This window comes from Ictalurus furcatus, chromosome 18 (genome assembly GCF_023375685.1).
Source record: "Ictalurus furcatus strain D&B chromosome 18, Billie_1.0, whole genome shotgun sequence".
In the NCBI taxonomy this organism is placed as follows: domain Eukaryota; kingdom Metazoa; phylum Chordata; class Actinopteri; order Siluriformes; family Ictaluridae; genus Ictalurus; species Ictalurus furcatus.
This window is the reverse complement of record NC_071272.1, coordinates 2,500,599-2,521,823: the sequence shown is the minus strand read 5'-3', so window position 1 is coordinate 2,521,823 and position 21,225 is coordinate 2,500,599. Positions and strand designations below refer to the sequence as shown.

General features: G+C 39.2%; 2 protein-coding genes across 2 annotated transcripts; one reads left to right on the top strand and one right to left on the bottom strand.

Moving 5' to 3' along the window:
* Nucleotides 1-4,328: 4,328 nt before the first annotated feature.
* Nucleotides 4,329-9,129, bottom strand: txnl1 (thioredoxin-like 1). Its single transcript, XM_053648396.1, has 8 exons — nt 8,886-9,129; nt 8,291-8,387; nt 6,782-6,955; nt 6,403-6,525; nt 5,347-5,416; nt 4,956-5,128; nt 4,665-4,769; nt 4,329-4,524 (listed from the first exon to the last, which is right to left on the bottom strand). Exons 1-8 carry the CDS (start codon nt 8,981-8,983, stop codon nt 4,495-4,497), a joined length of 870 nt encoding a protein of 289 aa, XP_053504371.1. The 5' UTR covers nt 8,984-9,129; the 3' UTR covers nt 4,329-4,494.
* Nucleotides 9,130-10,641: 1,512 nt separating this feature from the next.
* On the top strand, nt 10,642-20,653 carry nars1 (asparaginyl-tRNA synthetase 1). Its single transcript, XM_053648392.1, has 15 exons — nt 10,642-10,825; nt 11,915-11,997; nt 12,158-12,223; nt 12,316-12,408; nt 12,543-12,632; nt 13,990-14,068; nt 15,410-15,480; nt 15,722-15,808; nt 16,702-16,923; nt 17,405-17,604; nt 17,761-17,896; nt 18,196-18,309; nt 18,674-18,805; nt 19,552-19,683; nt 19,949-20,653. The coding sequence occupies exons 1-15, from the start codon at nt 10,783-10,785 to the stop codon at nt 20,078-20,080; spliced, it is 1,680 nt and encodes a 559-aa protein (XP_053504367.1). The 5' UTR covers nt 10,642-10,782; the 3' UTR covers nt 20,081-20,653.
* The last annotated feature ends 572 nt before the right edge of the window (nt 20,654-21,225 follow it).

The window sequence follows — 21,225 nt, the reverse complement described above, 5'->3', positions numbered from 1 at the left end:
TGACATATAATGTACAACATTATAATCATAAAGCCTGTAGCTGCAAAATCTTTGTATAGTAATTACCCTGTAATGAGCTTTTGTACTGTAACGATACTCATAACTTTAACAAGGGGAATCTGAATAAACACAACTGCACTGTTTGTCCTACTGTCTAATGTCAAGGTTTTTAAATGAATTTTAATTGTGTTGGAATTACAGCTTGCCCAACTTCACCGACTCTCGTCTTCCATGTTCTATTGACTTTCTTATACATATGGACATTAGTCTTTTTTTTTTTTTTTTTTTTACATTTACATTACATTTCTGGCATTTGGCAGATGCCCTTATCCAGATCGACTTAAAATTATCTCTCTCTTTTTTTTTTTTTTCATTATTATACAACTGAGCAATTGAGAGTTAAGGGCCTTGCTCAAGGGGCCTTCTTGGTGTTGCTGGTATTTGAATTCACGACCGTGCAATCAGAAGTCTAATGTCCTAACCAATGAGCTACCACTTCCCACTTTTTAATGAGCATATCTCACATCCAGTGTGAATTCTGGGTAAGAATAAGCTATACTAGGTTAATTAAAACAAAAGCGAAACAAATAACAAAAAGCTGAAACATTACGCAATATTGGGAACTTTGGACATTTTTAATTTTTTTTTTTTATGATCGTTGCGGCCAAAAACGCTTGATTTTGTTGCAGTTTTTTTTTTTCTTTCAAAATTTGTTTTTCCGTGGAAAACTACTTGAATTAGCAAAACTCCAATGGGAAGAAATTGTTTTGCACGGACTTTCGCAGCGGTTTGTTGGTAAATGCGACCTTTCAGCTGTACTCATGTCCGACGCACGTGAATCGAAGACGGCTTTGGCTTGATGCGTGTTGTGATGACGTCACGTGACGAGTCTTGGCCCAAATCTGCGGAAAATCTGTTGTCATTTTGAAAAATCGCAAGCGCCTGAGAATATTGTGGAGTTTCCTTTATCTTGTGTTCATTTCTGCGATCGCAACATGGCCAAATCCTGCAGGGACTGTTTGTTTTTTAATTTTTTCCTAGTAACGTAATCGGGGTTAACATATTAACACTGAATTATGAAATAGTCCCTGGCTAGTTAAATGACAATTATTGACACAAACGTATACATTCATAGTAACACAGAGGAAAAAATGAAGACTGTTACATTGAATAATGCTATATATATATATATATATATATATATATATATATAACACCAGAAGAAACCGCATTATAGAACAGGAAAAAGTACAGAAGCACCTACACTTTTATCCTCATTATGAAATGCACAGGACCCGATGAATATTTTAGTAGGAAACACCCCCAAATTTACATACCCCACTCTCATTCCCTGATAGGTGTAATAACAGAATATTTTTTCTGATGCAGCAACACTTTCCTGTCATGTACTGACTGATGTAGATTTACAAAAAATTTGATTAGTTGATTATTCGATTATTTGATCAATCAATAGATAGATAGATAGATAGATAGATATACTGTATCGATCCTGAGGGAATAACACCTGATTGAGCTCGATCATTTAAACGACCAAGCCTTTCATAGTCTGAAGTTGTGGTGAAAAGAGAGAAAGCATAAAGCAGGGGTATGAGCCTCCAGGACCTGAGTTAGATGCATCTACAGAGAAGAGAAATTTAGTGACGGATAAGACAAACTAAATGAAAATTAGAATGAACATGATGTAAACTTCAGCGCTTTGCTGCCACCATGTGGCCAATATAGGAACTGCAGGGTTTTTTTTTTTTTTTTGATAACCACAGGAATAATTACAGAAAACAATTTGCTGAAAAATGCACCGGAAAATATCTTACTCACCAATCCTATCATACAAGCTGAGCTTTTCTTCCCTAATACAGTCTGCATCAGGATAATATACTCTTCTGATCAAGAACCATTTCAAGTTTTAAGGGATTGCTTCGTCTTTACTGGGTTCGAGTAATACTGGGTATAACTCCAGAGTGCTATGCTCTCAGAACAGCCTCTATTCTTAGGCCTCAATGGCACAGACTCCACAAGGTGTTGGAAAATTTTTCTTGGAGATACCAGTCCATGTTGATGTGATTGCCTTACATAATTGCTACAGACTCGTCAGCCACACATTCATGCTGTGAATCTCCCATTCTAACAGATCCCAACATGCTCTATCATATTCAGATCTGGTGACTGGGAAGGCCTTTGAAGTACACTGAACTCACTGTCATGTTCATGGACACGTTTTTTTAGACGACTTTTGCTTTGTGACATGTTGCATGCTGGAAGTAGCCATAGACGTGGTCAGCAATAATATACATGTACATGGTCAGCAATAATAAAGCAAATAATCAGATAGGTCGTGATTCAAACGATGATCAATTGGCATTGCGTCCCTATTATGCATTCCCCACACCACTACACAACCACCACCAGCCTGAACCCTCCAGTTTCAATGAGCCTTTGACCACCGTGGCCTCAGATTCTCTTTCTTGGAATCTTGTTCATTCCCTCCAACATAATATTCTTTGAAATAAATGTTCCAACACTAATAAACATTGAATCACAGAAAATGATCTGACAATTTACAAACAAAGGTAGTGGTCTACACAGGTACATTCTTAGCATAACACTTAAAAACTCTTAAGAGTTCTTCAACTTGTCCCTCTCAGAGAGGCTATAAAGGTTCTGTGCAGAACCCTGCAACAGAATGTTTCCCTATGAGAGAAAGTTCCCAGTAGATGCTCTTTAAGGAGCTAAGAACCTTTGAACTATGGCATGCCATGAAACAGTGTAACAAGGCATGTGGTAAGTGGCTGGACATGAAAGACATGACATGCCCCTACACTTAGTTACATAAAGATAATCTTTCATTATTAACAACTACTTTAGTAAGCAACGTCATAAACATGGGAGAAAACTGAATATTATATATATATATATATATATATATATATATATAGCTAGTAAGAGTAAACTACATATGTACACTCTATGGCCGAAATTTTGTGGACACCTGACCATCACACCCATGTCTGCTTTCCATTTCAGCTTCAGCCACGCTTCGCTGTTACAATAACTCTCCACTCTTCTGGGAAGGTTTTCCACTAGATTTTGGAGCGAGGCTGTGGGGATTTGTCCTTGCAGACATACGAGCATTACTGAGGTCAGGTACCGATGTCTGGCGAGGAAGCCTGGGGCACAGTAAGCATTCAAATTCATCCCAAAAGTGTTCAATAGGGTTGAGGTCAGAGCTCTGTCCAGACCACTTGAGAGCTTCCACTCTAACTTTGGCAACCCGTTTACCTCGCACAGGGGGATTGTCAGGCTGAAACACATTTGAGCTCCTTAGCTCCAGTGAGGGGAAATCGTACCATATGCTACATCATACAGACATCATATACAACTGTTTCTCCAACTTTGCGCCAACAGTTTGGGGAAGAACCACATATGGGCGTGACGGTCACATGGTTAGGACATATAGTGTATGCTGCAAGTTAGAAAAGTCTGAAAGAATTTGAAGCTATTTATCCTAACTGTTTATCTCAACTTAAGGAACAACGTACAAAATATGCCATAAAACAGCTTTGGGATATATTTAATACAGGTAACTCATATAGCCCTTCCAGTCAATATTATTTCCAGTACTTTGTGCTTGGGCCCCTAATAATCACAATTAGTTGTAGATGTAGATGACTACACCACCAGTCAAAAGTTTAGACACACTCATTCTTTCTTTTTCCCCACATTTTAGAATAATAATAAAGTCATTAAAACTCTGGAGTAACACAGATGGAACTATGGGAATTATGCTCCCAAAATAAATCAGAATAATTTAATATTTTAGCATCTTCACAGTAGACGCTCCTTTTCGCCTAGAATTTCCAGAAATGTATTCTTGGCGTTTTCTCACCCGATTTCTTGAGGAATTTCCCAGAGATGTTTTTTTTTTTAAACAGTATTAAAGCCGTTCACACCTACGCCGGACTCTCATCGGCTGCTTTTCGGAATATCTCGCTCCATGTCTGCCGTTTTAAAAATATTTTTTTTGTAAATAAAATGCAAGTTTTCTAATGAAAGAAACAGATACGTCGGCGCGATCATATTTTCTGTCTACGACACCGATGTCAAACATTTAATCATCACACCTTCAGATCAAAAGGTTTTTAAAATCATGAGAAACATTTCGGTGGAGTGTCCACAAACTTTTGACCTGTAATATATGGCGAGAGAGGGGAGAAAATTTGACCCTTATACCCCAGTCAAACGGGTGCGATGATATAGAATTGAATAGTCAGATGCCTTTGCACGTGTACAACAGAGAAAAATGTCCATGATGCCTTTGAAAAAGGATTTACTTTATTTACAGGTTTTGGGTGCATGATAGATAAAAATATGCAGATTGAGGCTCTTTCTTCACCCTCATTTTTTTTTTTTTTTTTAATCTCTCTAATGAGAGTTGTGAAACAGTTCCAGCGCACTTGTATTTTCCAGTCTCCGTCCTCAATGGCTCTCTCCTTTCTTCCCTACAACCTACATTTCACAAAACAAAACAAAGGCATGTTAAACGCTGCTGCTGTCACCAAATCACCACACACAGAGAGACGTACAGACACAGCATCACACTGATTAACTGATATTTCACATCGTCGGTGAGGATGAGGCCGTGTTACCCGTTTGAAGTCGTTCATGTTGGTGGCCTGCACTGGGGTTCCTATAAACGTCAGGTAGTTCACTTTTGTCGTCTCCTCGTCCCCTTGGTTCGACTTAATGAACAGCTAGAAATATACAAGCGGAAACACAACACTAAACCATGTGACAAATCATTGTTGTTCCGCATCTCACCACTAGGGGGACGACGCTCTCCTAAGAAAAACGTCAAATATAACCGCATAGAAAGGGTATAAAAATAAAATTCCAGTTTGGAGGAAGAAAGACGACGAAGACGAGAAAGAGAAACGTACGGTGGCGCTGTTGACGTTCTGAAATTTGACGTATCTGAGCGAGATGAGGCCTTCGTCTTTGTAGTCTTCCTCCGAAAGCTCCAGAGTCTGCGTCGGCTCGCTTCTCTCGGCGTCATCAAAGTCCATGGAGCGCGGGAGATTAATGAAGATCTTCACACACTTTGGTGCCTGAGCTGAGGATATGAAGAGACAGAGAGACAGAGAGAGAGAGAGATGATGAACACAGAAGTAAACTTTAAAATGAATAAATGATGCTCAAAAGGGAACACCACACAAAACTTTTGTGAACAAGTTGACGTCATCACAACGCGCATTCGATGCAAAAAAAAAAAACCGGCAAACTAAGAATGATAAAATGTACAAAAAGCTTGAGATGAACCAAGTGTCTTACCCAAATCCGATGCCTGCAGCTTCATAGAGAAAAGCTTTACAGGCTGATTGAAGGCGATTGTGATGAGGAGCTGCAATCAGAGAGCACAACAGAAAATATGATCACAATGTGATGAACACTCTGATGACGATCCTCCGAGCGCTAGACAAACACACGGTCATAGACAGACTAGAATGACAAGTTTCCTCAGGAGCAAACAACAGGCTACTGTGAAAGGTCAGTCACATGTTCTCCGTGTCATCGTTTGCATCACGTCGTACTGAACTGCACATCAACACTTATGCCAAGGCGTACACCTCAGCTGAGCTTTAATTTACACGGATCCTACGAGACGTGAAGCATACGCTATCCGTCATTCGATCCGACCCCGTTCCAAGCACGGAGAGACTTTACGCTTCGAATGACAGTTTTACTTTCGCTTCTATTTCAGCCACACACACTAATTCTCAGTAGAAACATCCTGACACACTCATGGCTGAAGAAAGTCCACAAGACGAAGAAACGTGATACCTCTAATAGCAAAACAAAACAGAACTGAACACCACCCAGCCCTGGTATAGGATGGCGAAAAGGATATTTTAACATGAAGTGTTATGCTAACTAGCCTGCTCAGCGTCAAACTTTTATCACGCTAACTCAAATAACGAGACTTTAATAACTCTATATTACAAGAGTCTATAATCGGGAGTCATTTTGTATAAATATGAACCCTGAGTAAATAGCGCCAAGCAAAAGGGAACGCTTGAGAACGTTAATGGTTGTGATTATTCAAACAGGAAATGATTATGATCAGGGATAAACCTTTATGGTTTGTTGAAAAGCAGACAAAAACACACTGTCATGAATGCAACCAGAAACTGTATGGAGAAGATGCAGAATTAGGGGGGGGGGGTTTATAATCCATTATGTTGCTGATCTGTTTTGGGGTTATAGGTCTCTCCTCGTTTAAGTAGACAGGATCTTTGTCTTTGTATTTACTGGAAAGAACTGGCCAAAATGGCCATAGAGTGGAATTTACTTTAAGGACTTAGGTGTGAGTGCTTTGGTGTATCTCACCTGTTCATCGCAGTCTGACTCGAGGTAGGATGAGTCTTTGATTAAGCAGTTGTCAAAGCCGTAGTCGTCGCTCTCGTTAAGACACTCGCATCCGGCTTTATTCACAAAAGGCATAAGATCCATCTACACACACACACACACACAAAACAAGAACGTACACCATGTCTGCTGTCAATCTAATTACAATGAATGTTGACTGAGATTTTTCTGGAACTAGTAAAAGTGGTTAATGATTAAAAATTCAAATCAATCATTTACAAATAATTAGCTTCCATTCTTGATGCTGCTCCTGTTCTCGGTTTATTGAAAAGAAGAACCCCCCCCCCCCCCACAAAATAAATAAAAGTTTTGTTATTAGAATTATTTCTACCGCACTCACGTATCCTTTGGGAATGTCCGAGTCCTCGTTACTCCCCGGGTCATTCTCCACGTGCTGTTTGATTTTGTCCTCGAGGCCTGAGGCGTCCGCTCCCTGATACTGATCCACACGCACTTTGTTTCGGAAAAACAGGAACGTCGGCGTGGCAGAGATGTTGTTGGCTGCCGCTGTTCCCTTCGAGACACAACACACTAACAATGTTAAGCCTCGCAAAAAAAAAAAACACGAGTGAAAGCTGAACGTGACACGGTCAAAATATTTTCAAACGGAAATTCTCTCATCTTACGGTGCTTTCATGTATACAGTGTTTATTCTGTTCTTTGAATCCAATCCTGAGTTTTCCTTAGGGTGTGGTTCGTTTGGGCAGGTGAGATCATAGAAAATACATTCATATGTACCAAAACAATCGGTCCAAGAATGTCTGGTTCCAAGTTAAGTCTAGTATGGTCTGAATGCAGAGACAAAACTGCAGGAAGTGAACAAAACATGCCACGTGTCTTGGGTTGCAAGAAGGTTCGTGAGCTAATAAATTGAGCCACTAAGCAAAAACTGCGCCAATGGACAGAGAAATGGTGTGAAAGCGCCCCCTGAGCATTCAGAGGTCATTTATTAGGAGTACTTTAAACGATATAACACATAATTTACTATGTCACATAATATAGTTCATTTGGTGGCCTACTTGATTTGTAGCTTGGGAAAACAAACTCTGCTTCACGGCGAAAGAACTTCAAGTTTACCGTCACCTTGCAAATAAAAATACAGTGAACAACAACAAAAAAAATGCTCCATGGTCTGCCTGGGGGGGTCGTGTGGTCTCACCACAAAGTAAGCAGGTTGAGGTTAAGAAGTTAGGCAGGAGTAATAATGATAATAATCAGTCTCTCCGGGATTTCGCAATCGCAGAAATGAACGCAAACTCAAGCACACGCCGCAATATTCGGAGGAACTTGCGAGTATTTGAAGTTTCCGCAGATTTTGGCCAAGATGCGTCATGTGACTTCACTCCACGATTCACGTAAAAAGGTCTCATTTACCAATAAACACTGCGAACGACGATGTCCAGAAAGAGAATCGTGTCCACTTGTATTGCGAACACCTATATCTATCTCTCTCACTCATATATATAATAATAATATATATATATAAAAAAGTGCCACGTGTTTCTGATCCATACATTGACAAATGAAATAACTACACAGGGAAAAGAAAACCCAACAAAGGGATGCCCAGCTTTCTATCTGTATAGAAGCTCAATCTGGGCCCAGCAATCTAATTTAACCCCTGCATCCGTTGTAATGTACGTCACGTGATTCAAGGAGCTTCATTATTGCCTGACTTGAGATCACGTGACAGCTAATCACCGATACGTGGTGACGATTCAGACGGTCAGTATGACCCCCTGACAAACGAGGTCAGAGCGATAAAAGCAACAGAAAACACATCGAAGCTTTTTAAAACAAACATCATAAGTCGACAACCTCCAAGCACTTCCATGATGAATCCTCTCACCTGACACACATGGACATCGACTTCAAGGAAAACAACATGTGGGTACTTGTTGCTCAGCGTGGTGAAAGCTGGAGCTATTCTGACACATGGACGACACCTGGTAATTTAGATAACAAAAAACGAAAACATTGATTAACCAAAAGAAGCATAAAGGCTGGCAGTTGGGGTTAGATGTTAGAGCTACACTGCGTCTTTCACTCACTCGTAGTAGCTTTACACTGTAATATATCAGAGTCGTGCTAGTAGACTGTATAACAAAGTTCCTTTGTTTGTTTTCACTCATAGTGGCTTTTTTTTTGCAGTGAAATATTTCCAAATAAACAGCTTTCATTAAACTAGTCGACTTGGCTAACTCGCTACAGAGCTAATTTAGCTAACTAGGCTAATCACTGCTGTTTTGCTAAGTCATACCGGTACAGTGTGGCTAAGCTAACGCAATTAGCCGAAAATGTTTCCAGTCAGAAAAGCACACAGGTGCTAATGCTAAGAGAATATTAATGCTAGTCCTACACAGTGTCTGTTCCGTAGGAAGCAGCACTAACGCTGTTCTTTCGCTAAGCTAAAGGCCCAGATCGGGACTTCAGTTCCTCCTCACCCGGCCATGGTGAACTTCACGACGGCCAGTCTGGAGCCGGCACCGGTCAGTTCCGGCTGGAATTCCGAATCGCTTGCGATTACTTTAACACCGACCATGTTAAAATAAAATATAGATTTTTTCCCTAATAAACGCGGACAGAATATATAGATCTTTTACAGTTAATGGTACAACAAAAAAAATTGCTGATCAACCGCTTTCTCGAATCGTACGCTTTCCTGCGTGCTCGTGTCGACATCCAACACGTCGGCCAATCAAAATCAGAGAAACTCCCAATGCTGCGTTGTCATGGCAAAGAACGGCCGGAAGTGTGAAGAGAGGTCGCAAATGATACAGAAAATGAAACAACATTGTCGTAAATACAAATACGTATGCTACACATTTACACTTTTTTTTTTTTTTTTTTTTTTTTTTAAACTAGTTTCATGTTTGTTGTCGAGAACGACATTAAAAGTTAAAGGAAATGAATCAAATAAAATTTGATCATGCACTATCAAAATATTAAAAATATATATTTATATGATGTGTGAGCCAAGGCTGTAACCACATCCACATTACAAATGTAATGGTCCTGTTTAGTTCTCTAGGTAATAAAGCCCCAAATACTTATATATATACATTAGTTCTAGGCTGCTGGGGAGTGTCTGGTAGGAGCTTCAGTGAGAGACAACTTTAAGCCTTAGTTCCAAAAGATTTATCCCCTGCACTGAGTGAGGCCAGCAACAGTGAGAGTTCTCCGTCATACAGGCAGCTGTTTTTATATACATATATAATATATAAATTATTTCATTAATAGGACATCTATTTTTTGAAGAAAACCATTCAATCCAGTACGGGTCATTTTGACCCCCTTTATGCATTCGTGAAGGTTTTTTTTGGTTCATGCATTGTAGGGTTAAATATCAAAGATCTAAAAGGTGTGCATCATACCGGACACCTAGACACTTTACAGCTGGATGTGTGACTGTATGTCATTCCCTTCAAATGCTTTTGAGCTTTAAATTATGGTATATTTTGTGTATGGGCCCATTCTGCAGTGAAATACATGTCTAATTTACATATGATTTAATAGTTTATTTTGATAAATATCAAAAATCTAAAAGGTGTGCATCATACCTGACACCTAGATGAACACTTTACAGTTGGTTGTGTGACTGTAAGTTATTCCCTTCAAATGCCCTTGAAGTTAGAAACGTGTTTAACAGTGGGGTATGTAACTTTAGAGACGGTCCCTTAATTTCAGCATATCTGCAAATATCGAACGTCCAACGTCAAACCAACTTTATTCCAATTGCAAACTGAAGAAAAAGTAGTCACTTATTGTCAGGAAGTTGTCATTGTGATCTGTCTTATGGTGAGTAAGCTCTGAATATTAATATATTGCATGAACATGAATAAATGCTACTGTATGAATGAAAAAAAGAAGAATAAGAAAATAAGTAAAATAAATTAATGTATAAGCAGATGAAACAAAAACCAATCACAGAATCTGAAATATTTGAAAATGATCATTAAAGTGCATAATGGACCTTCCTGGAATTGCACAGTTCATTTTCTTACTTAGTTTGTCAGGTTTCAAAATCAATTATTTTTTAACATTGGCCAGTCAGTCAGTCAGAGTAATATTGTAAAAACAACCAGTCAACAATGACATTCTTATAAATCCCGCCTCCAGACTTGATATTACCCAATCAGTGAGTCCTAAATCCCGACCACTCAGAGCATCGTGTCTGAGCATCACCCCGCGCATGCGCATTCTCAGTCATTGAACGAGTGTGTGAGTAAGGCTGAACCGGGAGCCTTGACGTTCGACCATAGCCTAAAGTTTATTGTGGTTTTATTTTTCTTTAGCATTGACAGCTTGTGTGTGAGATTCATCCACAGATCGGACACATACATGGCGGACGAAGGGACCCAGGGTGTAGAACAAATGTCGCTACGTGAGTATGGCTTCTTAAATACAACAAAATCAGTGTTAATGCAGCAAATTGCGCAGCGTGTTGCATCAGATCGCCTTGCTATATCCGTAGCATTAGCTTTAGCTTAGCATTCATTTCACACAAGATGACATGAGTCCATCCTTTTAGTTGGAGGTTCATGTGTCCAATGATATATCAGTATGCATATGGCAAAAAGCCATACCATAATGAATCTGCAACGTGATTGATTAAAGCTCACTAGACATATATTTCATTATTCATTTGATACCATATGTAATAAATGAACATGGTGATATGTATGTATTGTGTTGGAGTGTTGAAGCCCAAGTAGAGTCCCAGATCTCCTAGTCATAGATCTCTATATAGGTTATAGCTATTATTTCCTATGTATTACATTTACATGACTCCATTATATTGTACATTACATGTATTACATTTACATGACGTCATTACATTGTACATTACATGTATTAGGTTTACATGATGCCATTACGTTGTACATTACATGTATTACATTTACATGATGCCATTACATGTATTACATTTACATGACGTCATTATATGTATTAGGTTTGCATGACATCATTACATTGTACATTACATGTATTGCGTTTACATGACGTCATTACATGTATTAGGTTTACGTGACTCCATTACGTTGTACATTACATGTATTGCGTTTACATGACGCCATTGTTTCTGATCAGACGTATTGTGCAGTCTGATTGTGTAGTATTGATTGTTTCATATCCAGCACTGCACTGATGTTGGAAGTTATTTGAGAACCAGTCAAGTTTCTTTTTCAGCATTCTTAGCATGGGCTTGTCTTCATGATTACAGCAGTCTTTTCAGATTAATGCAATGCACAGTATACGAGATGATCCCAGTACAATCTCGGTTAAATACAGTAATAAAATGGAGTTGTAAAATAAAGCCAGATTTATAGTATATCAGTTATTAGCAGTAAAACCGACTTTATGCTGTACGATTTTCGCCTTGGTTTTGCTGTCGCAGAGAAAAATTGCACCCTGTAAAATAATTTTTTTTTTATAAAACCGACATATGTTGTGCTGTATTTTGTTTTTCCAGGTGAGCTGTATGTCTCTGATAAACAGGGTAGTGATCAGGATGGAGATGGGACTCAACAGAAACCATTCAAAACCGCACTGAATGTAACCTTGATATCTTCCCCACTCTAACTGGACATTTGAAGTCATATTTTGATTAATATCATTTTATTGACTGCATTAGTAATGTGTAGTATGTTTGCATTTTGCAATTCTGTTTAAAAAAACAGAATGAGGATGCTAATAATTAATTTAATTTTTGTAGGCGCTGCTATTTGCTGGAAAAGAACCATTCCCAACCATCTATGTGGATTCTCAAAAAGAAGGAGAGGTGAGAACGAAAAAGTGGAAAAAGTTGCATTTGCCCTCTTCTTTATGCAACAGGTTCCAACCTGATCTCTTTCTCTTTCTTTATCTCTCCAGCGCTGGGCTGTGATCTCTAAAACCCAGCTGAAGAATGTGAAAAAACTCTATCATAAGGAACAAATGAAGACTGATGCAAAAGAAAAGAAAGAGGTATTCACTCAGAAAGCGCTCATGCTTTCTCATGTACCCGTACAGTGATATTAATCATTTCCTATATGCATAGTGAATTTGTTACACCCAAGGACTCTGTTCCAAAAATTAAAACAATATGTGTTCGTTGACAGGTGGAAGATGCCGAGAGGAGAGAGAAAAATCTAGAGGAAGCCAAGAAGATTGTTCTTGAGAACGACCCTAACCTCCCAGAACCCAAAACGGTAAAGTCAAACCTCCCAGTTTATTCATGTTCTTCAACATTTTTGTCTGTACTTTAATTTTTTTTCAGGACATGAGCAAAAGTACTATGTAGTATGGTGAAATTAATCTAAATGCCAACCATTGGTTAGCCATTTTCTCAGCATCAAAATATTTGGCTTGCTTTTCTCCAATAGACAGCTCTCTAATCTTCATGTTGGTTTGTCCTTTTAAACAACAAACGCAGTCTTCACTGCCGAAACCTAGGGCTCAAACCAAGAGTAGACATTCAGAGCTGTTAAATCTTTAAAAAAATCAATTTAACACTGCACACCTGTGTATCAAGAAACACCCATCAGTAAGACAAATTAAAAGGCTTTTGTAAAGCTTTCTGTTGTTCTCCAGATTTAGCCAGCTTGCTAAGCTACTCTCGAATGCAACTGGATGTTGTGTAAGTCAGTCTGGCAGTTCAACATGCTGTCCCAGAAGGAAATATGTCCGTATACAGAGTCAAATCCCAGCAAAGAAGCCATTTCATGGGGACCTTAAGAAACTCTATGGACTGTTTTTATTTATATATACCGTAGTTTATATACTATCTGTGTAATACGCTTCAAATCATTTTCATTATGAGGGAGTTATTTAGAAGTAATTTTATATTCGGTGTATCATCACTGCAAATTAGGTCTTAAATTATATTTGATGTGATTTATTGAAAATATTAAAAGTATTCAATTAAAACTCCAAAAAACGTTTACTAGTTCATTACTTGTTACGATGCAGCATAAGTGTACCATGAAAGAAACCACACACTCTGCTGGAAGAACTTGAAATTCTTCATATTTGAATGTGTAGAGGACATGCGCAATATGCAACGCTCTGGCGTTTTCCTTTTCTCACATGAAAATGAAAGCTGCAGTACTGAGCTTTTGCCTCTCTATCGCCCTCTCTATTTGAAACATAAAATTGCAAGTTACTTGCAGCGTTATTCGTGCTTCGGCACTGCTCCTCTGCGTGGATAAATCTGATGGTTTGAGGTATATGTTGTATATTATCTACTATGCTTAATAACATTGACCAAAAAAAAAAAAACAACGTAGGAAACTCGATACCTAGCTGAATCAAGCGAACAAGTGCGTGTCTGGTTGCACATCTGGTTAAGTTGAAAATGGAGGGGGGTAAAAATATGATCGTGTGTGTTCTCACAGCCTTTTGTATTTGTTAGGGTTGAACCGAGTATAAATCAATAATCAGTCGGCTAATCTAAGTCCTAAAGTGAGCGCTACAAAAGTGTTTTGTGTAACGAATGTAGGTGTATCATGCAGTATAACTGGTTAACTGTATGTGTTAACTATGGTTTGTTGTGTGTGTGTGTGTTAGGTTAAGATCCATCAGCTGGAGTCTCTGAGGGAACAGAGAGTCAAAGTGTTTGGCTGGGTGCACAGGCTACGCCGTCAAGGTAACACACACACACACACAAACACACACACACACACACACACACACACACACACACACACACACACAATCTACATAATGTAATATGTAATGTATTAATATTCTGGATTGTCGGTCCTTTTGTTGCGTTTTAAATGCATCATCATTCTCCGTGCTAATGCAACAAATGTAAACACGTGCGTCCTTTCTGAACACGTAGTCCACGACCTTGATTTATTTTTAATGCATCAACAAATACTTGTGTTTGTTGAAGTCGTATATTTCAGTGCGTCATTCCAATGTTCTCAGCCCTTCTCCTTTAAACCTGGTACACTTGTGTGACAATTGTTAAACAATGCAAAATAAAATAAATGAATAATAAATAAAACAAACTGTTTTCATTTGATTCACCCCTCGTATGTCATGAATCATTGGGATTATACGTCATGAATCTACACATAGTGGCCCATAATGTTGTGGGCGCTATGGGGGGGGGGAGTCTTTGTCAAAAATGTATTTAAATAAAACATAAAGTTATGATTGCGCAATATTCACTACTGTTTGTAGGAAACACCTAAATTAGCAACCAGTGCATCATCAGAAGTCACATAATCAGTTGAACAGGTGTCCAACTCCATGCAGTTCAATTGTCAGATGACCTCAGTATAAATACACCACAGGACAGCCCTATCGTGGACAGTCCACAAAACTGTGCTGCAAGAGGTAAAGACAAGAGAAGAGGAAAAAAAAGCTACAAAGTTTTCCACAAGGCATGTTGAAGATTCAGCAAACGTGTGGAAAATGGTTCTTTGGTTTGATGAGAACTTCAATTTTTTTGCCATAGTATGAAGTCCAATGTTTTTGATGGAAAGCCAAGACTACTCATGAGCCTAAGGTCACCATTCCCACAGAGAAACACGGTGGTGGCGGCATCTTGTTTTGAGGATGCTCATCAGTACGGACTGAGAAACTGGTCAGGATTGAAGGGGCTACATGCAGGGCAGTACTAGATGAAAACACGGTCCGATCTGGAAGAGACTTGTGGTGGAGGCTCACCTTCCAGCAGGACAACCACCCTAGGCATACAACCAAAACTACACTGGAGTGGTTTTAAAAAAAAAAAAAAAAAAAGACAGGAATGTCTTAAAATAGCCAGTCAAAGCCCAAACCTCAATCCAACTGAGACTTCTACAACCTATGCTTAATCCTATAAGCTCAATACTGCGGTATTAACATAACTATATCTTTGGCGTTTATGAAATCACCTATTAGCTGAATATGCAGTTGAGTATTTTAACACTTTAGTGCTTTGTTTATGTAATGGCTAATAAAATTGACTGCTTTTGTGTGTGTGTTATGTTAGGAAAGAACCTCCTGTTCATTGTGCTGAGAGATGGAACAGGATTCCTGCAGTGTGTACTCACCGATAAACTGGTAATCAGACATCTGAAATAGATTAATATGTAGTGTTTGTAAATATCAGGATCATATAACTGTAGCGGTTAGTAATGTTGCAAAGGTCCTCGATATCAATTGATTTCTGGAACCTGCTGAACGAGAATCGCACCTTTCTCTGGTTTTCTGACGACCGTGCTATTTCGTTTGCTGTACTTGTGTGTGTGTGAGAGAGAGAAACGCTCAGGTGCGTTAATGATTGTGTGTTTTTGTTTTTTAGTGTCAGTGCTATAATGGACTCATGTTGTCTACTGAAAGCACAGTGGCTCTGTATGGAATAGTGAAGCCGGTCCCTGAGGGAAAACAGGTACCACACTTGCGGGAAAAACAACTCCGTATGGCATTGTTCTATATGTCCTTCAGTGCTGCAGATGAAAATGTATAGTCACTTGAAAAACTACACCCCATGGAAATTGTCCGGCATATGTCAGTCAAAATTGCCATGTCAGTCATATGGAAGTACACCCCTACATTTACCACACCTTCAAATCCATAAAATTGGAATCAGGTGTTGAAGATCGGGTGCCGGTGATTAGAACCTGCTTAGGGAGTGCAGGTGGAGCCGGTCTTATTGATTCCGCTCTCATATCTAGTGTCTGGTGTTCCCTTTGCTATTGAGGTGTGTGGTGTCATCATGCCAAGATCTAAAGAGTTCTGTAAGGACTTCAGGAAAAAAAGATGGTGGATGCATCTTTTAAAAAGATCTCTAAAATGATCTGAAATACATCATTCTACTTTAAGGAAAATAATGTACGAAATCCAGGCCTTTTGGAATAATGTGCTCTGGACAGGTGAATCAAAGATAGAGTCGTTTGGCCGCAGTAAAACGTTAACTATTTTCCCTTTTAAATAACAAATCACACTATATATATATATATATATAATCAAGTAGTTCATTCCCCTGCATTTAAACTTGAGTTGCCTGGCTTACAGTAAATTTGTTTGAAACCCAAATTCCCAGCATCTACTTTTAACTTAAATATAACTATTAGTATAATTTGGACGAACACGTATGATGGCATTATTCTGTGTCTAGCCGATAATACACTTAAGAAGAAACCGTAACGTGCAAGAGAGCCTAAAGCTTTGTTGCTATTGATCTTCATGAATTTTTTTTTTTTTTTTGGAGCTCTTCAATCCACCTGTTGAAAATTGTACCCTTCACTAGCTATTATAAATGAAATTGCTGCTCCATCCTAGGCTCCAGGAGGCCACGAGTTGCACTGCGATTTCTGGGAGCTGATCGGTCTCGCTCCGGCCGGCGGCGCCGACAATCTTCTGAACGAGGAGTCCGACGTGGACGTTCAGCTCAACAATAGGCACATGATGATCCGTGGAGAAAACGTGTCCAAAATCCTGCGGGTGCGCTCCACGGTCACGCACTGCTTCAGAGAGCACTTCTTCAGCCGTGGCTACTATGAGGTGAGGCCATGGGGGGAAATAAAAATGATATTCTGTATGAGAATCGTTACGTTCAAGTTATGCTACCATAAAGATGCATAAATAATCGGAAGAAAGACTAATACTATGGTCAATGAATGAACAGATGACGAGCAGTGTAATCAGTACGTCATAGGAGTCTAGTATGTCGCCAGTATATCGCATTAATTACTGCAAATTTGGTTTAATTAAACAATATATCCCCCTCCGAGCCCTTTAATTAATGGTCGTTCATAAATGTAAACCGGTGTATGAACAGTGATTAATATATGGAAGGGAGTAAAATACCCTACTGAATATTGTATCGATTTACTTGTATTTTATTTATGATCTACAGGTTGTTTGGATGAATTGAGATATGAAGTAATGTTGCTTCTTTCTAGAATGAAATAAAAACAAGAGTGGGAAGACTCTGACATTCTGGACACTGTTAAGGTGTGTGTGTGTGTCTCTGTTTTTGTAGATCACTCCTCCCACTCTGGTGCAGACTCAGGTGGAAGGTGGCTCCACCCTCTTCAATCTGAATTATTTTGGAGAGCAAGCGTACTTGACCCAGTCATCGCAGCTTTATCTGGAGACATGCATCCCAGCTCTCGGAGATACGTTCTGCATCGCCCAATCGTATCGCGCTGAGCAGTCCCGCACTCGCAGACACCTTTCTGAGTGAGTCAAACACACACACACCCACACACACATATATATATATATACACCGGCAGCTGTTTTTATAATTCTTGTATGAAAATAAGAGCACACTATACTGGACTGACGTTAGTGACGTATGATTTGAATCCTCTTTTCGTTAAAAAACCCCCCACAGGTACACCCACATTGAGGCTGAGTGTCCGTTCATGACCTTTGAAGATCTGCTGAACAGATTAGAGGATCTAGTGTGTGATGTGGTGGATCGAGTCCTGAAGTCTCCTGCTGCTCCGCTGCTCTACGAACTGAACCCTGTATGACCTCTGACCTCTCCAGCTACCCTCACCTCTATAGCACCAGTTGTGATATGATCAAGCCTGTAAAAGCGTGTTTTATGATCGACCGAACTCCGATTTTCTTAACCAAATAACGTGTATAATCTTGTAATTGAGTCAGTAACAATCAGGACTTGGACGATACGTGAATTTAAATCATAAATAGAATAAAAAATGCTTCGCTCGGTGATAATTATTCATTTCAGTAGTCACTATACACGAATGTACGTTACCTATATGTAAATAAGTAACAAGCTGTTTTTGGTGTGTGTGTGTAGGACTTCAAGCCCCCCAAGAGGCCGTTTAAGAGGATGAACTATGCCGATGCCATTACATGGCTTAAGGAGCACGACGTTAAAAAAGATGATGGGACCTACTACGAGTTTGGAGAGGTTTGTCATGAAGTTTGACAGGACCTTCATTTCACAGCAGCTTGTCCTGTGTAACGAACTCGAACTCCTCAGGATGCGTAAATTCAAAGCAAAGGACAATAAGAGATCGGATATGAAAGATGACAATGACATAATGCGTCGAATTAAAGCAACATTTCACGCACATGGAAGAAAAATGACCCGATTGTGAATTTGTTTAAAGAAAGAAATCTGGAAAAAAATATTTTGTGTGTGACATCAAAGCCATGACTGTTATTCACTTACCTGCAGTTTCTAATGCAGATATTGTTTAATCTCGCATAATCTGGCATCCTCTGTTCTTTTTCTTTTTCTCCCCCCCCCTCTCTCTATGATCCTTTTATAGGATATCCCTGAAGCCCCTGAGAGGCTGATGACCGACTCCATCAACGAGACCATCCTGCTGTGTCGCTTCCCAGCTGAGATCAAATCATTTTACATGCAGCGCTGTGCCGAGGACCGACGCCTCACCGAATCGGTCAGCGAAAAGAGAATAAACCAAATCAAGCACTAATACACTGATCTTTTTAATTATAGTTCTCATACAAGTAATACTTCAGTATAGGGAGTCACGTATTCGACAATAATTCATAAAGAGTGAATACAGCAGTGCTAAATAAATGGCTAGATAATGATAGCCATCACATCCAATGTTTTAATTGATCGGTTTGTTCTGTCCAAGTACTGGTAACACTTTACATTAAGGGTCACAATAATTTCCAGAAGCAGTAGTTATTGAGGAGAAGCCGATAACAACTGCAGTGTAGTATGCGAATACACTAAATACTATACTAGTAGGTTCCTAACATTTTTAGATTACTGCTGTATTTACTTCTTATATATGCATGTATTAGTTATGGATTAATGAGTAATAGTGATATCTTGTGTCATGTTCTCCTCAAACAGTATTGTCTCTCACTTGCATATGTCCAAAAGTAGAGGTCGACCGATCGAGTGGTTTTGCCGAATAATCCGCACCGATAACCGATCGCTTAACCGTTCATTTATTGTCAAAATTCCACACCGATAGATTTTCCTGGTTTGCGTCTGGTGTGGGAGTGGCTGGGAAGGGTCCCCTGTCGTTAAACAGCACGAGAGCGGCCTCTAGAGGCGAAATATATAGTCCTTTTGTGTTATTTGAAGTGTTATTTATTCATTTATTTATTTATTTATTATTTAAAAAAAAATTATTATTCTAATAGAAAAGTTGCTGTGTGTGTGTAGGTTGATGTGTTGATGCCCAACGTTGGTGAGATCGTTGGAGGGTCGATGCGTATCTGGGATGCTGAGGAGCTGTTGGAGGGCTACAAGAGAGAAGGCATCGACCCCACTCCTTACTACTGGTACACTGACCAGGTGTGTGTGCTGTATAGTATTTTGAACCAGTGTGTTCCTTACATGCTTTAAGTGGTCCCCTCTAACATGAGTCCGATGTGCCTCAAGATGCTTTTAAGAAGGTGTTGATGTAATTAAGTGCCTGCTGTAATTCAGATCACATGCTTTTAATGTTAACGCACTGGTTCTAATATGTTATAGTTTCTCTAGACATTTCTTAAAACTTGCTTTATTGTGCTTTTAACATGACCATAAGAACTAAACATGCATCTTTCGTGTGTTTCAGAGGAAGTATGGGACATGTCCTCATGGTGGATACGGGCTCGGCCTCGAACGTTTCCTCACCTGGCTGCTCAACCGTCACCACATTCGAGACGTGTGCCTCTACCCACGCTTCATCCAGCGCTGCAGGCCATGAAAGTCCTCCGAAAACATGCACACAAACCCCTGCCCCGTCTGCTTTATCTGCCTGTCCAGCACGTCGCAAGAAAACCGAACTAAACGCCTTTCTCACGTTCTGTCTGAGACACACAACATTTATACCTTCATAGTTAAAGGTTTAATCACATTTGAAATATGCGATAGTCTCATTATTGCCTAATCGTGCTGTTCAGAATATTTGTCTGGGGTAATAAATGTACGAGATGCTTCATGTGCCTGGTCTTTTGTTTTGTTTGTTTTTTTTTCTTTTTCTTTTCCTGGTGCTGATCTCAGGTCAGATTTAATCCCTCTTCTGGGTCCCAAAAGTCTATAGAAGTAATAATTCTATTTAATTGAATAGATTAATTATTCTAAATTTTAAACTGCCATTAAGGTCTACAGTTTATGATGACCTAATCAAATGCTTGGGGTGGGGGTTAGGGTTAGGGACAAACAAACAAACGAGCAAAACCCCCAGAACAGATACATGTCTATTGCAGTGTTTATTCTACTGCAATACTCAGTGTTATAACCTGTTATGTACTATATTAAAACTATTTATTATGTTTAAGCTTTGTTTAACCTCCTATTTTACTATGTCCACTCCTCCTGCAGTACCGTCTTTTGTTCAGTTGGTGTCACTGTTGGGTTTGTTTAAAACCACTGACTTCACGGAGGTCACTTCTGGAAAACTGAAGACAAAGAAGTGTGCAAGAGAGAAAACATTATTTTAACTCCGAGCATCGTGTAAACAAGCATATTCTTCATCATGGATAATGACACACTCCACAGTCAACTCTTTGCTTCATTAGACATTCATTAAGTAAATTGTGTAGGCAGTTTGTATGGACTCAGCTGAATTCATGTTTGGTTTATTTAGCTTTGGGGATGGAGAGTTGATGGGTAGCTGTCAAATCAAACAATATGACTCAACATTAGGAAGAAAGAAGATTGAGAAGAAGCATAACTATTTTTAATCATTTTTTTTTTTTTTAAGCATATGTACTACGGTTAGGGTTAAGGGAAGACGTGGACACTAGCATTATTTAGCTACTTAGCTAGTGGAAGGCACCCACAAAGATTTCCATCTGTTATCATCAGTCTTCACCTCAATTACATTTTATGTAGTGTTTATTTTTTTTT

What these genes read in the sequence shown, in the direction of transcription:
- txnl1 (XM_053648396.1), bottom strand. Translation starts at nt 8,983, where the DNA reads ATGGTCGGTGTTAAAGTAATCGCAAGCGATTCGGAATTCCAGCCGGAA. An exon ending in AGTCAGACTGCGATGAACAG is followed by an intron (nt 5,417 to 6,402) that starts GTGAGATACACC and finishes CTCTGATTGCAG; the next exon opens with CTCCTCATCACAATCGCCTT. An exon ending in ACATGAACGACTTCAAACGG is followed by an intron (nt 4,525 to 4,664) that starts GTAACACGGCCT and finishes TGTGAAATGTAG; the next exon opens with GTTGTAGGGAAGAAAGGAGA.
- nars1 (XM_053648392.1), top strand. Translation starts at nt 10,783, where the DNA reads ATGGCGGACGAAGGGACCCAGGGTGTAGAACAAATGTCGCTAC. An exon ending in ATTCTCAAAAAGAAGGAGAG is followed by an intron (nt 12,224 to 12,315) that starts GTGAGAACGAAA and finishes TTATCTCTCCAG; the next exon opens with CGCTGGGCTGTGATCTCTAA. An exon ending in TCAGCCGTGGCTACTATGAG is followed by an intron (nt 16,924 to 17,404) that starts GTGAGGCCATGG and finishes CTGTTTTTGTAG; the next exon opens with ATCACTCCTCCCACTCTGGT.